Genomic DNA, 11,729 nt, shown 5'->3' with positions numbered 1-11,729 from the left:
CTTTTCCTCTTTGTAGTTGGCAGCAAAAATAAAGAAACTTGTGTCTTTTAAGCTTATTTTACTTGCTTAACACTAAGGTACCATAAATAGGATGTTAAGGCAGCATTGCTGTGACCTTAGAGGAAGGTTACAAAAAACAACCCTAACATCAAAACTTGATTTTAAATGATTACGTCCGATTATCCTCCTTGTGTAAATCATTGTACTTTGTACTTGGATACAATGATTTGTACCAAAGTAGCCTGTGTTATCCTTAACTCCTTAAATTTGTATTTGAATTCTTGATATGTTTTTTACAAATAAAAATATACTAAAACTCAGCCTAATGAATGACATCAGCATAAATCTTACATCCCTTCCAAATGTGCTGAGTTGAGTAGCTTTTGCACTCTTCCAACTAACCTCTAGGTCCATAAATTACCTGTCAAAGCTGGGGTTGTGGTCTGTTGTTTGTGGATGCATGTGCAGTTTCTTCCTAGGATAGGTTCCTATACTGTAGAAGAGAAGAAGACTTGTGTCGTATTAGTAAGAACTCTTAGAAAATAAACTTGATAAAAAGTTAACAGAACTAAATAATAATTCATCTTAACTTTTCTTGCTTGCAGAACTTCCTCATAAAGAGTGCAGGGGAAGCCTTCTACTTTATAGGTTTTGTCAGCAAGTGATTCTAACTTTAAGATAAAGGATTAAGACTCACAGTTCTTAATAATGATTAATTAAAAATGATAGGGCAAGAAAGCAATTACTTGATTACCTTTTTATGTTAATGAGTACCTCTTAAAGGTGTATCCTTCAGTTTGTGGATAAGAATATAACAGCACATGTTTTAAAGCTTGGGCTGACATAGGTTTTTCCTGGGCATAGCACTGAGACCTCTGGGCTCAGTTTTCTGACTGCCTTCAATGTGGGTGTGTGGGGAGGTAGGACACAGAAAACTTCCTAATGTTTCTTGGCCAGAAATTGCATCAAAGGACCAGTCTGTCACTTTTCTTAATGACAAAAACAAAACAAAAAAACATAGCTGCAGAAAGCCTCCGAAGTAGTTTTGCTTTCCTTCAGCAATTTTTGACTGGGCTTCCTACTTCTCCCGTGGCTCATCAGAAGAGGGAGCTGACCCTGAAGTCCACACATGGGCTGTGGGATGGGTATTGACCAACCCCGTGGCCCTGGCAGGAGTGGCCCCACATGCTATTTGGAGTTTTGTGAGGTTTTGTTTTACAGTTATGGAAACCTCTCACTCTGCTTCTAGCCTGTAGTGCTAGAAGTGTTCCGGGAAGCGAGGCATGTTCTGTCTCCATGTTTCATGCTCGCTCTTTACAAATGGTTTTTGAGAAATGAAAACATGGAGACAATGCTGCTGGGTAAGTCAACTGGCCTACTGCAAGGTGGCTGCTGACTGGCATTTCTCTGGTTACCCACACAGTGTTTGGTTGATGTCTACTGACTTTGAATAGAAATATGCAGTTTTCTTGCTGGCATGGCCAGAACTGGCCTTCCCAGCTTGCTGGATGGTATCATGGTGAAGACGTGTCTCCAAAACCACTGGTGTTTCAAAGGTAGTTAGTGATGCACTGAGATGGGGCTGTAGCTATGGGGAGCAATGTGTTCCACTTCAGGTTTTTGTAGTTCCGTGGAATTTTTGGTCACCCTGGGAGGAAAGATGAGCTCTTAATACTAAACACAACTGCATGCAAGAGGAGGTGGATTTCTTCAGTATCCTTCTGCAGATCAAATAGCCTGCCAGGCCCAGACTATGGCCTCTCCAAAATGTGTGCATTGTGTGTGAACGCACATGTGGATGTGCATCTTGCTATTTTGGATGAAATCTGATTACTGGGTTAACGCTGATTTGCAGCTGAAAACTCAAGGTAACAAGAGGCTTTACTTTCTTTTGCTGTAGTTTGTAATTTCATTGCGTCATGTCCTTCCTGACACTCCTCAGAGCTTCCCTATCCCTCCTCCCCTCCCAAATGCTCCTCCAAACTCCCAACCCCATAATCTTTTGTAGAGAGAGAACAGGTATCCAAATATAAACCGTATGCATGTTTAAAGACTTTTCTGAAGACAGGGTTCTCTATAGCTGAAAACTGAATATATTGTCTGCTTGGTTCTTTTGCTCTTCAGTGGCAATACAGAGAAGACAGTGAGATTTGACCAGTTCAGAACTTTTACTGTTTTTTCTATCAATTTTAAATACTAAGTTTTTTTTCATTTAAGCACAAATTCTGGTTAGCTGCCAGTCCAGAACTTGCATCTGTGTTTGTAAGTAAAAGCCTCAAAAGAGGTTTTCTATTCATGAGGTAATACTAAGTAGTCCATGCTTTATTGGACTTCTGTCCCCCAGGCAGGAGTGTTATGTAGGTAGTTCTGTGGTAATACAAGGTAGTGCTTAGTGGAGGCTAAGTACATCTCCTGCTTTTACATCTGCATTGGTTAAACTGCTGTGCTTAAAGACAGTTTACAACTGAGAATGTCGATGCAGTGCACAATACTAGATAAAATGACTAGAAAACGAGCTGGGTTCATTTGGGCAAGTCCTACTGATTCTTGTGACTTAAAGCAAATTCTCTCCTGCTTAGTCTTGCCTCTAGATAGTTTGCCTACTTCCAGTATATGACGATTGTATGAAAAGCACAAATGTTTGTATAGATAATAACTTTTCTCCACAGGAAACATATTTATTCTGCAAATGCAAAGTATTTTCTATTTTTATTAGTGATATGTAGGTATTGCAAGCTGCAGTACAGAAATAACTTTAACATATGGGTATGTTTTTATATTAAACTATGCATTCACTATGCAAGCTTTTTTATATTTTTTTCTCTTCCTGGACTGACTGTCCTTTAAGTCTTACAACTAATTTAGTTTAGCATAAAGTCTCTTGCTAAATTCTGAGATGCTGACCCTGACAAATCCTTGGCCAAGATCAGTGAACCTCCTCATCTGCTGAGCAAAATTGTGTGGCACTAGTTGTTTTTTTTTTTTTCTCCTCATTTCAGTTTTAAATCTTCCTGTTAATCTGGATTCCTATGCAGAGTCGCTCAAATTCCTCAACAACATACTTTTTTTGGATTTAGTCCATACTACTCAACCTCTTTTTGTTTTTTCTCTTCTTCCTGTTGAAACAGGAAGACAGTCTTAAAATATTAATTTTACTGGAAGCACAAAGAAATGAGTGGGGAAGGTTCATTTTTGTTTTAACTCTGAAATGTTTACCCTTCTGGGCTGAGATTGCTATGGGTTCAGTGCAGTGTTTAGGTTGCAATTTTCAAACATGGGCCAAACAGCAACTGTGGCCTAGCAGTGGTTGAACCTTCTTCTCAGACAGGTTGTGCAAGCCCTGCCTTTGCACTGTTGTGTGCAAAAGATGTGCTTCTGAGGTGGGCTTTCACCCTCTGAATCACCTGTATTTAGGCAGGAAGGAACATCACGATGCAAATGCAATACCTTCTTCCTGTGTTCAGAGCAAGGTTCGCACAAGGTGGGCAGTAGCCCTGTGGCCCGCGTGTATGAGCAAGTGTGTGTGGAAGCAGCTTGGCGACACTGGTTGCAAGAGCAAGACCAAGCAAGGCAATGAACTTGGATCTTTTTTGTGCGCAGTGGGATGCCAAGGTGGTTGCTGTGCTTTTTTGATTATAAAGTATTGCTGTTAAGCTGTTTAAAGGCAAATAAGGAAAAATCTAAAGCAACTTATCCTTTATTCTTGGCTCGGTGCCATTCTGATGATCATTCTTAGCTGGCATATGTTGTAAGGAAGTGCTGTAACGATTCAGCATAGCTTTTCAGGGCTGTGTTGTACGTTCCTCTTGCATTGCTGTTCTCTGTATGCTGCAGTAGGAGCTCTTCTCCCATGAGAGCCAGGCCACGTGAGCCTTTGCTTGACTCCTACAGCCGGGTCGTATAGCCAGTCACAGTCTGCTCTTTTGGTTCGTGTTCGGCAAGGTTCAGAGGCTCTTTCCATGATCTTGCTATTTTCCTTCTGCATTTGCTTGAAAGAAGCATGCAAATGCTTCTGATCAAGAAAATCCCAGCTATGACTGCGAAGTAGCTGCCATAAATTAAAAACTGGAGATGAGGTGGGAGAAAAAGGCAAAAAAAAAAAAAAAAAGTGATGAAAAACACATGGTAGGGAAACACTGTTTCTCCTGGAGACAGACACTATTTTGTTTACTTATATCCTAGCACAATTTCTCTGTTCAAGTTCTTGCTTTGTGTTTAAGCAAAATCTTAGCTTTTCCAGCAACCAGCAGGTCTCTGAGGTACGAAGAACTGCCATGTTGTTTCTACTCCCTGTGCTTCCTAATAACCATCAGAGGAGGAAGAGATGGGAACAAGATTTTTTTCTATTGCAAAATGTAGAAGTAGTTTCACTACCAGCATGCCCATTACTCACATAGTCATGAATAATGCAAGCGAAGATTGAGTTAGTCCTTTTTTTGCTCTTACTTGCACATTTCACTGGTGTCACCACACTGGCTTCAGTAAATACAACATTAATTTGTATCAGTCTTTCTGACAACAGTGGCAAGCCTATTTATGATGTCTGTACATGTTTATGTTCTTAATCTTAAAGATTAAAGGTTAAATCTTTCAAAATATCTTTTGTTGTCTCCATGCAGAATATCTGAATAGGTTTAGTTTTCTTCACATCCATAGGAGTAGGAAGTTGTCCCAGCTTCTCAGACACCGTCTGAGAAATTGCAGAAGTCAGTAAATTTCAATTGACTTCAATGTGAGTGGAATTGCCTTGACTGAAGCTACTGGCACTGATGTGAGATAGGATATCCCACGCTACCTTATATGACCAAACCATGGGTGGAAAGATTTTATTACTCACCTTGAGATACAGACCAGGTTTGTTCCTGGGCTGCAATTAGAAGTGATTTTTTTTTTTGTTAAACTTTTGAAAATGAATCAGCTAATCAGTGAAATGGAAGCAAATTAACAGTACGTACCTGAGTCACTATGTTCAGTCCCAGGCCTCTTGAATCCACTACGACTACTGTAAGGATTGTCTGAATCACCAGTGCGATGAAGTTGTTCAATCCAAACATCAAAGCGTAGCGCTCCATGCTCAGGTTTACGGCGATCTGGAACCTAAGGTGAGACTGGCTGTCAGGTACTTCACACTGGGTGGGAAGCTGTCGCTCTCCATGTGGTTGATAGAGAAACGCATCATAGAGGTGATACCCGAAGGGTGGGCTAAATGGTGATTCATCTGTTTGATTGCTCCCAGCAGGGTCCTGACTACTGGAGTGCATTTCAGTGACTTTGTACTTGTCTGTGTTGCTTTTCCAAACCACATCAGGTGATCAGAAGATCAGATCCTCCTTTTCTACCTTCAGACTGTGCTGGTCCCAGGCAGATGGCCTGTGGTTCCCCTCTTGGGCCTCAGAAAGCTTAGCAATATCAATAGGGCTTTTTCTGTGTGCTCGAACACTTCTTCACTTGGTGGTCTTGTGCCAGACTATAGCAATGCCATAACTGTCTTAAAGAGTTCAAGTTGGACATAAGGGGTGGAGGGGAGGGAATACCTCATAGGGAAATAGAGCAATGGGTTAAGTTTCCCAGACAAGTTGTAAAGTTCCCATGGCTATAGGCTTTGAAGGTTTGGATGGACAAAACCATCATCTGATCTGGCATTGGCAGGAGTTCTGCCCTGGCTGGGAGGTTGGACTTCAGTGGTCACCATGGGTATGTTCTAATCAAAATTCTTATGAAGTGAATCACTTCTTGCTTTGTGGCTTAAGAGTGGAGGTAGAATGTGGTTTATTCTTGTCAAGGGCGCACAAATTTTTTGTCCTTGCAATATCTTTTTTGACAATAATTGGAACATCTATCTTAGCGATATTTACCTCCCAAGTTTCTATTTGAACAAATCTATCTGCTCTTCCTTCAGTATGCTTTGCACTGACTTTCAACAGGGCTCATTTGTGAAAACTTTTATTCTTTTTCTATTGAATATATTGAAGTAGTTCAGGTATTATCCACTATAATGCACTGAAAATCCACCAAAATATAAACTGGATTCAACTGACTTCATTCAAGATGGTACCATCTTGTCATGAACTGCAGTTATAGCAGTTTTTAAATTATCTGAGTAATCTTGTTTTTGACACAAAAATGCATCTAGTGTTTTTGTTAATGAAATAGTATAGTAAAACTTTGAGCTAGTCTGAAGGCATTCTGACCAATGCAATAAGTGGGAAAATGTGTTGTTTATATTTTTTCTATATCTGACAACAAAATAGCTTGATCTCATTTGAGGTCATCTGCATTGAAATGTGCTATGCTATTATATTTTGTTTACACCATAATGTCATTAAAGATGCATGTATAAAGTTGTACTGGGGACTGCTCATGGCAAATCTTTTCCTGCTTTCACATAGCTCATAGCTTGAAAACTATCATCAAGGTGGTCAAGACATAAGGGGATATTAAAAGATGGTTCTTGATCTGCTTTTTAAAGATGGTTGTGTTGTCCCCACATCTCCTATGCCAGTGTTTTTGCACAAGGAAAGTAACTTATGTTTTGCTGTTACCATTGCCTGTAATAATAAGGATACTTTATAAGTTTAGCTTCTGCATAGGCAATTGTTCAGTGTTCTTTTGATAACTTACGGCTGTTTAGAAGGATGAAAACAACATAAGTGGGCATTTAAGTGTCCTTATCTTTACCTAAACAGTTATGTCTACTTTTAGATCAGCTATCTCTTGAGTAAAAAGAGGAATGCCCAACGTATGCTTAAAGTAGGGTTAATATTACACACGTAATGGTAGCACTGTAAGGGTTTATACTTACGTTGCTATTGTTATAAGGAGCATATAGCTTGCCTTGAAAATGAGGTAGCCAGCATAACATGACCAGATGTTGGTAGTAAAGTGCATGAGGAAGAGAGAACCAGCATCTATTGTGGAGAATATCCCTAATGCCAGTTCTCCAAAAAGGTCCCAGTTCACTTTCACATACGCCACCATGAAAGATGTTACCGAGCCTAGAGAGGGAGGGGAAAAAAAAAAAAGTAAATGTTGTATCTGTTTTGTAGCCTGCATCACCAAGTGCCACCCGCACATACCAAAAGGCAACGCTGAATAATGAAGACTAGTTCAGAAACTGTGCAGATGATTGGTCATTTTTAGACAAAAGCATAAATTATCTGCAATTCTTTTCATAGTATTTTACTCCGCTTTTTGGATAAACCGTCTTGTGGAAAGATTCATTGTTATCTGTGTAGTACCCAGCAAGCTCAAAAGGAACAATTCTTCCAAATCTTTCCAGCTTTTATTGCTTACTAGCTTGGTTGTATAGTAAGCCAGTTACCTTTTTGGTTAATAGATTAGCTCTGTGCAGCTTGTAAAGGGACTAAGCTGCCAAAAAAAAAAGGGGGGGGGGGAGGGAGATAACTTCTGTGAATGTACTCAAGAAAATGAAAGGATAAGCAGTATTTTCTTTTGGTGGGTCTGCTATAAAGACATCTGTTTTGAAAGTAAGCCGTCAGAGTATCCATTTATGTGTCTTGTACAATTTTAAAGCCTCTACAGTGAGAACTAGGTGATTCCAGGAGAAAGAGGAATTCATCGTGGAATAGGCACTATAGGAGTTCCTTCTAATGCATGAGTCACTTGGTCTGTATTAGCTGTCTACCTCCAGACCAGAGTAAATTTTAACAAATACTTAGAAGTATATGTTTCTCCTTAATGACAGGAATGGTAACTTGAATGGCCAGATGCAACATAGACATACTTATTTTCCCTGGTGGATCACGCCCCAATGTCTTGTGCAAGTCCTCCACAGCAGCACAATGAGAGTGTGGAACACTGCCAAGTAAGGGTGGTACTCTTGACTTGCCTTTGGATATCTTTGCTTATATGAAGCAGGCATCTGCTCCCACTGCAAAAGAGTATGGTTAACATCAGTAACATCATGAATTCAGTAAGCATTTTTTCCTGTAAATCCCCATATCTTGGAATTGCTGAAATTCTTTGCTTCCTGCTGTGCAAGAGCATTTTAACAGAGAAAGATCTTAATGAGATGTTTAAGTTCTTTTATAAAATATTTATGGAAAAACTCATCTTTGTAAGCTGCTACTATTGCTATGGGAACTGTTGTGATGCTTGCTGGTGGGATGGGAGACAAGATAAAAAAAAAAAAAAAAAAGCAAAACCTTGCAAAAGAAACATGAGTGCCTCCGAATGGATCAAGCAGCTGGATGGAAGGTCTGTGTGATGTGTACGCTTGTGTGTGCTGGCAGGATAAAGGTTGGTGCCCCAGTCATATAGAAATATAGCTCATGTTTGAACTGTTTTGTACATCAAAAAACTGGATCTTGAATGCACAATGCATGTACTGTTTCCTTGGGGTATCTACAATGGAAAGGAACTGCAAAAATGTGCTAAAGTAAAACTTCGGAGACTACCTTTGTGATTGATGCTTAGACATGAACTTACTCAGGAAAGTTGCTATTGCTTCAACAGCGCCATTGTACACTGCAGAGCTGTGGGAGGGGGCTCTGAAATCCCACAGCACTTGGATGTAATTCACAATCTGGTTGAAGCCTGCCGTAGCCAAAGCCCACCACAGGGACCAGTAAAGCAGCTTCCTAGAGCTGTAGCAATCCCTCAAGTCCCTGCTCAGCTGCACCAGTACTCTGAGCATGTGGTTTTGGGGCTTGGGCTGTTCAGCCTGCTGCTGTGGTGCTGGTCCCGTGTCAGCAGCTGCGCAGTCCTCGTCCTGTTGTTGGCAGCTCGACGGCCCGTTGGAAGCGAGCGTAGCCACAGCTTTTTGTGGTTGCGGGAGAGTTTCAGAGACACCTTTTTTATGGAAGAACATGCTCTTCTGGGGCATTGGCAGGAGAAAGGAGCACAGGAATGCCAGGGAGATGGAAGCGAGGGTAATGGCGTTGAGGTGGAAGTAGGACACGTGTGCCAAGGAAACCAGCAGCTGTCCCAGCACTGCGGCAACTGTGGCTGCAACAAGGGTGATGCTCCTGCAATAGCTCGTCACTCGCTGATAGCGATCGGCGCTGACGACGCTGTAGATGTAGGCGTAATAGGCGACCTCGGTGGCTGTCACCATCCCATAGAAGAATTCCATCACCTGCATGGCCACCACGCCGTGAGCGAAGAGCAGCAAGAGCCAGGTGACGATGTAGCTGATGCCCTGGAGGAGGAGGACGGGCTTGTAGCGCACGTAGTCTGTGATCAGGAAGACCGGGAGCAGGAGTGCGAGGTAGGAGTATGTCCAAACGGGGAAAATCTGGTTGGTAACCTACAAGAGAAGAAATGTATGTAATTCCTCTTTGGGGAAATAAGCTGATTTATTTTAAATGGTTTTACAGAAGGGAAGAAGAATTCATAATATCCACAACCATGCTGGTCTGAAGCACGATGAGTGTGTTGAACATGCTACTGAATTTTAAATTTTAGAAAACCTGTTGTATATTTTGAGTCTTTTACTTATGCTACCTGCAGCAAATTGTAACCTTCCCAAGCTGGTTACAGTTTTGCTTTTTTTTTTTTTCCCACCATTGTTTTTCTTTAAAGGCTTTGTTTACAATTTTACTTTTGATTTTTGGTGCTCCATTTAAAAGAAAATGTAGAATAAAGCCATACCTCATCTATTGTCAAATTTTTATCTGGTCCTGTTAGATAAGGGGTTAGAAAAGGTTCTGATGGCTTCATCATGTTGAAGAATCCATAGAGGCAGAGGACCAGGGTGGGGAAAGTCCAAGTGTTGCTTCCTTCTTGCTTCCAGCAGCCCATGATTCGTGCAGCAAAGCTGGGGAGGAAGTCTGTTAGATAACACTACCCATGCAAGCACAAAGATATTTTGTAATTGTAAGTTCTGTTTTGTGGTTTCTAATGTCAAGGAGTGTTCTTTAGAGGTTGGCAATGGGAAAGCATTTTTCTTCACTTTAAGTGGAAAGCTTTCTGTACATACATCTCCTTGTAGATAGGATATAAAGAATGACTTGGAAGATCTTGGAGTGAGAGACAAATTACGCCATCATTCATTCTGTGCTGGCCAAGGTAGCCACTGGGGAAGCCTTCCTTCATCTAGGAAGGCTTTTTTTCCCTGGAGATTGCAGAGCACTGAGATGCCCCCCCACCCCCCCAAGCACCATGTTGATTAACAAGCACAATTAACTTCACAATCACTGTTTTTCCTCCATGGCCTCCTAGATGTGTGTGGCTTTTCTGTTATGGAGAGCCAGAGCCTAGCAAATGAGAGTCACTAATAAAAACAGAAAGCATGTCAAGCCAGATTCTCAGCTGGAATTTATTGCTTCAGATTCATCAGAAGTCCAGTTTGGATGTAGGCCTTCTATATTCAGTCTATAAAAAAACATTTGTGGTTACTAAAAGTAGTAGTTCACATTAAAATGAAATGAAGCAGATACTTGGGCTCTTTTCTCTAGCTGAGACTTATGAAAAATTAAATCTTGGTGCAACTCTTCTGGAGAGAGCCCAAGAGACATCAAAATGGGTATGACGGGGGCATGCAGAGGAAACAGTGTAGGCTATACTCCATAGTCATGTAGGTGTAGGCAATATCAGGAATCTAAACTTGCAGGGTTTATCTTCTGGAGCCCTCTGGACTGTTCCTGTTGCCAGCTGGTGTTGCTGTTACTCTGCAGATGTCCACCTACTTCCTGGGAACTCTTTTCAGTCAAAATATTGTTCTAATTTTAAAATAGTATTTTTGGAGGCAGTGTTTTTCCTCAACTTTTTAAAAGATGAGTTAAGATCTACCCCAAAATAAACGTTCATGTAGCTGTTGACTGCATCACTCCCTGTAGGTTGGGTGGAGGCTCCCCTTGTTAGGGTGCAAAGTTACCTGGGATGTGATATATGAAGTATAATGTAGCAGTTTTTCTGCACCTTTTAGAAGTTCATACCATGAATGCATTTTGCTAATGATACGCAAAGAAAAGGTTCAGATCAAAGGGAACTTGAATTATTTCGTTTTATGCTATAATTTCTGAAACTACTGCCATTACAGGATTTACAGCAGAAATTAATCTAGCTGTATGTCAACTCTGCGGCTTGAACCACTAGAGGGCAAGATGACCTCAGCAAAGGAAAAATGTGACTGGGACACATTCAGAGCACTCAAGGAAAGGCATTTCTGCCCCTCCTTCATTCCCTGTTGTTGCAATAGTTTCTGCTGCACATTAGGAGTTGACAAGGACTAGTTTTGGCCCTGCCTAGGATCCTTCTTGCTTAGTCACCAAAACATCCTCTCGCTATCCTTTCAAAGGATAATCATTAATGCCGTATAGCACCCTAATGCTGTATGAACTCTTAAGGTGATACTGAAAGGCTCTGAGACAGGTGCTAAGAAGAGGGTGGGTGAAGTGCATCTCTAGCACTTTAATATCCATCAGAGGTCCATACTAGCTCTGTAATTTAACCAGGTTGCATTTGCCCCTTGCCAAATGAGATTCTCAGGTTACTGCTCCTGACTCTTTTAGGTCTTGCTGTGCTCAGTCTACAGCGGGCAGGCTCTGTGGAGTGAAAGTGGCAGGTTTCAGGGACCCTTTCAAAATATCCCATGTCTTGGGATGCAAGTGGGACATGGACAGACTTCTAGGGAGGCTGGAGGCTACTGCATGCCCAGGGACTCGGAAAGCACTGGGTGCTACACCCCGGCACTGGCCCTTGGTGGCAGGGTTGTGCCATCAGCTGCAGTGATCTGTTTCAAACTGTGTACAAAAAACCTTCAGGTG

The 11,729-nt window shown here is 41.3% G+C and overlaps 1 protein-coding gene across 1 annotated transcript; it reads right to left on the bottom strand.

The window, feature by feature from the left end:
* Positions 1 to 3,885: 3,885 nt before the first annotated feature.
* On the bottom strand, positions 3,886 to 9,762 carry LOC311212474 (thiamine transporter 2-like; the record flags this gene model as incomplete). The annotated part of the gene is made up of 5 exons (XM_084291863.1): positions 3,886 to 4,065; positions 4,956 to 5,097; positions 6,803 to 6,995; positions 8,449 to 9,268; positions 9,613 to 9,762. 5 exons carry the CDS (start codon positions 9,760 to 9,762, stop codon positions 3,886 to 3,888), a joined length of 1,485 nt encoding a protein of 494 aa, XP_084147989.1.
* Positions 9,763 to 11,729: the final 1,967 nt, after the last annotated feature.

This window comes from Netta rufina (assembly GCF_964035555.1).
Source record: "Netta rufina genome assembly, chromosome: 9".
Classification (NCBI taxonomy): Eukaryota; Metazoa; Chordata; class Aves; order Anseriformes; family Anatidae; genus Netta; species Netta rufina.
The sequence above is the reverse complement of the archived record's forward strand: the minus strand, read 5'-3'. Positions and strand labels throughout refer to the sequence as shown.